This window comes from Scardinius erythrophthalmus (genome assembly GCF_964197995.2).
Source record: "Scardinius erythrophthalmus genome assembly, chromosome: 20".
In the NCBI taxonomy this organism is placed as follows: domain Eukaryota; kingdom Metazoa; phylum Chordata; class Actinopteri; order Cypriniformes; family Leuciscidae; genus Scardinius; species Scardinius erythrophthalmus.
This window is the reverse complement of record NC_138240.1, coordinates 7,425,602-7,431,081: the sequence shown is the minus strand read 5'-3', so window position 1 is coordinate 7,431,081 and position 5,480 is coordinate 7,425,602. Positions and strand designations below refer to the sequence as shown.

General features: G+C 37.4%; 1 protein-coding gene across 1 annotated transcript; it reads left to right on the top strand.

Annotated features, from left to right (window-relative positions):
- The first annotated feature begins 438 nt into the window (after window positions 1-438).
- slc2a6 (solute carrier family 2 member 6) lies at window positions 439-5,297 on the top strand. The gene is made up of 10 exons (XM_081348358.1): window positions 439-533; window positions 634-787; window positions 877-1,083; window positions 1,853-1,952; window positions 2,065-2,276; window positions 3,299-3,445; window positions 3,573-3,681; window positions 3,770-3,946; window positions 4,455-4,600; window positions 4,830-5,297. The coding sequence occupies exons 1-10, from the start codon at window positions 475-477 to the stop codon at window positions 4,989-4,991; spliced, it is 1,473 nt and encodes a 490-aa protein (XP_081204484.1). The 5' UTR covers window positions 439-474; the 3' UTR covers window positions 4,992-5,297.
- Window positions 5,298-5,480: the final 183 nt, after the last annotated feature.

Here is a 5,480-nt window from a genome sequence, read left to right as displayed (position 1 = left end):
TATGTTCTCAGAGTTTCTTTTGTAGTGGCAGACGCACGCATTTTTAATAGGATTAATAAGACTTATTTCGGTCGTCAGAATGATTTTTATTTTTAATGAATTTAAAAATATACATATATTAATGAATTTTTAAAAAAGTTTTAATGAATCATTCGAGAGAGATGAATCAAAATCCACATCGCTACACCAATCATATGAAATCTGACAGTAGCAGGTTCTGGCACCTAATTGGTCTACATTGGAAGCTTCTCTTTCTGAATGACCTTGTGACTGCTGATGGAAAAGTTCTGGTTGCGTAACACTGCACTCTCATCTGTGTTGAGAGGAAGTTCTGACGTTTGCTTCCTTAATTCTTTGTACACTCTCTACCTAAAGAAATCCCAGGATTGCAAAATATGCTTTTGCTTTCGCTTACTTAGAAATACCCATTCGAAAATTAAAGCGATTCAGTCTGCAGAGTGAGACGGAGGAGAGATGGCAGACTGTCCGGATGAAACAACCACATTAATAAGAAACAACCCAACCAAAATTAGGTGACTCTTTTGTTTTGTTTTGTTTCGTTTTCCTTTATTGTATATATTGTTTAAAAAAAAAGTCATGTATTGTATTCATTTGATTGTTTGTACTTTTCAGACATGGAAGGCTCTACCTTGCTGTGTTTTCAGCTGTTTTGGGCAATTTCAATTTTGGATTTGCCTTAGTGTTCCCATCCCCTGTCATCCCCCAGCTTCAAAAGGGTGATGACCTTCGGCTCCAAATGGACGTCCATCAGATATCATGGTTTGGTGTAAGATCATTTATGTATATAGAAGATGTTTTCAGGTACATACAGAGAATACAGAATCCTGTCTAGCTAGTTTCTTTTCTTTCGTTTAGTCAATTTTCACCCTTGGAGCAGCCGTAGGGGGTCTTAGTGTCATGGTGCTCAATGACCGAGTTGGGAGAAAGATGAGCATCATGTTGTCTGGAGTACCATCTGTTGCAGGTCTCCTTATGATGGGGGCCGCACAAAATTTCTGGATGTTATTATGGGGCAGATTTCTGACTGGTATCGCTGGTGGTATCACCTCTGGCTCCATTCCTGTAAGTTATCTGTTTTATCTTGTTTATCGATTGATGAACACACCTCTAGTAAATCTACAGTGCCACGGTAAAATTTTATTGTATTTTTTTGTTTTTTAGTAAGTTTGCAGTCTGATTTGAATCTGATGAGATAAAAACACTGGGTGGCAAGAAATAATACCCAGACATGAAATATTTAACATGTCTGCTGGCTTCACTCAAAAACACAGTGCAACCATTGATTCACAAATAAATGGCTTTTTAATGAATCGGTTGTAGAGACTGCTTACTGATTGGATGTTTGTGTGACCACATGTTGTTAAAGGGGTCATGACATGACAAATAAAATTTGCTTTGATCTTTTTACACATAAGACGTCTGTGTAACATCCTGCAAGTTTCTTAGCTTAAAATGACCTCAAATACATTTGCACATGAGTGCCTCCAGAGCAAGACATCATGAATAGTTATACATCATCGCACCATCCGCACCCACTGGCATCCACAAATATATATTTATACATATACATTATATATGTATACATAAATATACATTTATAAATATATATACATATATTTTCCGCATATATATTTGTTATTTTTTGTGTAAAAATCTTTATTAACATTATAAGTGAACCTCAAGGAACATATAAAAAATAATTACAAAAAAAACATGTCATGACCCTTTTAAATATAAGACATTAGAGTTTAACTGTAACAAATAGAATTTTAATAAATGAAATGTCTAATGGATCTCATTGACATCAGCTGATGTTTTTTTTTTCAAACAGGTGTATGTGTCAGAGATTTCACATCCATCTGTGAGGGGTGCGCTGGGTTCATGTCCTCAGATCACAGCAGTCTTTGGAAGTCTAGCACTCTACGCTCTTGGTAAGAGAGCTCATATTTCTCAGGTTGTTTTGGCTGTATGATGAAACACACTTTCTCCAACACTTTCCTGTACATCCTTTGTGAATGATGCTGTTTTATGGTTTCTCTCCAGGCTTGATTTTGCCGTGGAGATGGCTGGCTGTGGCTGGGGAGGTCCCTGTGATTATCATGATGATTTTGCTTTGCTTCATGCCAACCTCCCCACGCTATCTCACGATGAAAGGGAACAGAGCAAAAGCAGTTAAATCGCTAGAATGGCTCAGGGGCCCCAATTCTGATTACTTGACTGAGTTCAGTAAGATCGAGCGCAGTATCAACTCTAAGGTAAAGCACACATTGCAGTGGATTACATCATGTTAACAGGGCGGTTTTGCCATAAAAGAAAAGGCCATGCAAATAGAATTAATTAGGGAGAATGGGGTCATTCATATTGTTCCATTTGTTTAATCACAAACTTCAATAATCAGACAGTTCAAAGGATTAGTTTACTTCAGAATTCAAATTTCCTGATAATTTACTCACCCCACCCCAGCTTCAAAGGGCTCTACGCGATCCTTGCCGAGGAATAAGGGTATTATCTAGCGAAATGATCGGTCATTTAAAAATAAACAAGTAATAAAAACTCAGTGAGTGTTTTAGTGCAATTTTCTCACCTCATGGGATCACAACACTAAGAGATAGTAAATCTTTTCCTGGATTTTTTTTGTGCGTTCCCGAGATTAGACCTTCCTTAACATAATGCCGAAAACCCGAAGTCTCTAGGTGGTCTGGTTGAGGAGATAGAAGTGCAAGATTGGTGCGCACAGACGCACAGAACAGAAATCATGAGTTAACAAGCGCAATTTTGTGGATCGGTGGAAAATTGCGCAAAAAAAAACAAAAAAAACATTTATATACTTTTTTAACCACAAATGCTCATCTGGCACTAGCTCTCGCATTACGTAATCACATTGAAAGGTCACGCGTGTTCCGGTTTCTGGTCCAAAAAGGAAGGGTAGGGCCGGCGAAAAACTCCATCTCATTTTCTTATTTAATTTTTTTGTAAATGGCGTTTGAATTAGTCTTTGCACATTCGCTTTGTAAACACTATGTCGGTACTTCCGCTTATGTCACGCGTGACCTTTCAACGTGATTACGTAATGCATGGCGCATTGCAGAGCTAGTGCAAGACGAGCATTTGTGGTTAAAAAGTATATATTACTTCTTCTTCTTTTTTTTTAGAAAATGACCGATCGATTCGCTAGATAAGACACTTATTCATCAGCTAAGATCGTGTAGAGCAAAAAAAAAAAAAATGCTTTATAGAAAATTACAATTTTAAATAAGTTCCATCTTTTCACCAACAGGGCGCACAATGGAGTGATCTTAAAACCCCTTCATACTATAAACCAATCCTAATCTCAGTCTTCATGAGATTTCTGCAGCAGATGACTGGTATAACCCCAATTCTGGTATATCTGGAGCCCATCTTCCACATGACAGCTATATCACTGGTATGTCACATACAGTATATTTACCTATTTATTACCATGAAAAAAAAAAACATAAAACCAAAAACAAAACAAAACATGAAAGCACATTTACACACACAAAAAAGTTTAAAACAAAATTGTCATTCAGGAACCGAAATATGATGCCGCATTAGTGGGAGCTGTAAGATTGATCTCTGTCGCTATTGCAGCAAGTTTGATGGACAAAGCAGGTCGAAAAGCTTTGCTCTTCACTTCAGGTTTGTGTAGAATAAAATAAAGTATTATACTTGGTAAATTTAATTCATTACAGACTAATGAATAAAACATCTTATTTTCTTCCTTTAGGATTTTTGATGTATATAGCCATGCTTTCAATGACCATGTACACCCACAGAACACCATGCAGCCATGGCAATCTTACCTTAACAGAGGGTTTGAAGAGCGCCTACGGAGGCTCAACGGGCCCTGCCTTCGATCCAATGACTCTAATTCCTCTCATTAGCACTATGGTCATCATATTTGGTGAGTTTGCTTAGTTGTTTGATCATGTACAGTTTGTTTTTACTTACTGTAGAATCTTTTTGTTTGAATTTGTTGATTATTATGACACTTTAGTTGTTATAGCTTAACATTATTATTTTGAAATGGCTTAAAAGGGACTTACAGGGAAGCCGTTGTTTTGGCAATGGGACTGGGTTACATCATTTTCAGAATTAGAAGTTCTTACTTTTAAAGCCAATTCACAGTGAACCGACAGATGCCAACCAACAGCAACAGACACTTCATCGGGTTTTGTCGGATCAGTGTTACCCGTGTCGATTTGGTCACCGCTTGTTTTTGCCGATTGAACGTTAATTTGTCGGGTCATGAAATGTCTGAGAAGTGAGTGACGCACTGTAATCTGGTGGTTTGTCTGCATTGTTTGGCATATGTTGCTTCAGTGTGAATTGGCGCGTAGAATTAGTTCTAGTTCTATTTCCTCATGTAGAATACCATGCAGCATAACATTACTGATTACTTTGCCATGCAGGTTATGCTATGGGTTGGGGACCAATCACATGGCTGCTAATGTCAGAGATCTTACCCTTGGGAGCGCGTGGTGTAGCATCTGGTTTGTGTGTTGGTGTTAGCTGGATCACGGCCTTTGTTCTGACGCAACTCTTCATGCATGTGGTGGTGAGATAAATATATTTTTACACAGGAAATGAAGATATATTTTTAATCTTCATTCTTTCATTCTATATGATACTTATCTGAACTTAACATCTGATACTTATCTGAACTTAACAACGTCCTTGTTCAAGGTCATTAAAAGATAATACAAGCTGGTTTTGATTGACTGTTTCTTACCTGATTTTTAACAATATAACTGTAAAAGGCAAACTTTTCACATCTTTTCATATAGGAAGCCTATGGACTTTTTGCACCTTTCCTGTTCTTCTGTGTCGTCTCTGTAGTGAATATAATTTTCACTGCTAAATGTGTGCCAGAAACTAAAGGCCGAAGTCTGGAGGAAATTGAGAACTATTTCAGGACTGGCCGAACCTTCACCATTATTGATCCTTAAAATGCCCAAATGCTATTTTTATAAAAAATAATGTAAATATATAATATTGCAATGTCTTACACACACACACACACACACACACACACACACACACACACACACACACACACACACACACACACACACACACACACACACACACACACACACACACACACACACACTTGTAAGACAATTCAGTATGTGTGTAACTGTTATGTTTATCTGTCTGAATGATCCATGATGTAAATACATTAATTTATCTTAAAAAGTGTGTATATGTATGTATATTACTATAAAGATTAAATCTCTACCATCCTCTCAGTATATGATAAGATCATGTGACTGGACGCTGCACTTCCCTTTCACTGTTCCGCATTTGTTTCCATCAGTGTGACCGAACTAAACCTATATTGCACAAAATGTGTTTGTCCAGGAACAAAGGTACAGTGATACAGAGAAGTTCAGAAAGAAAGCATGATTTCATCCAGATGGGTGTGGACCACAGCT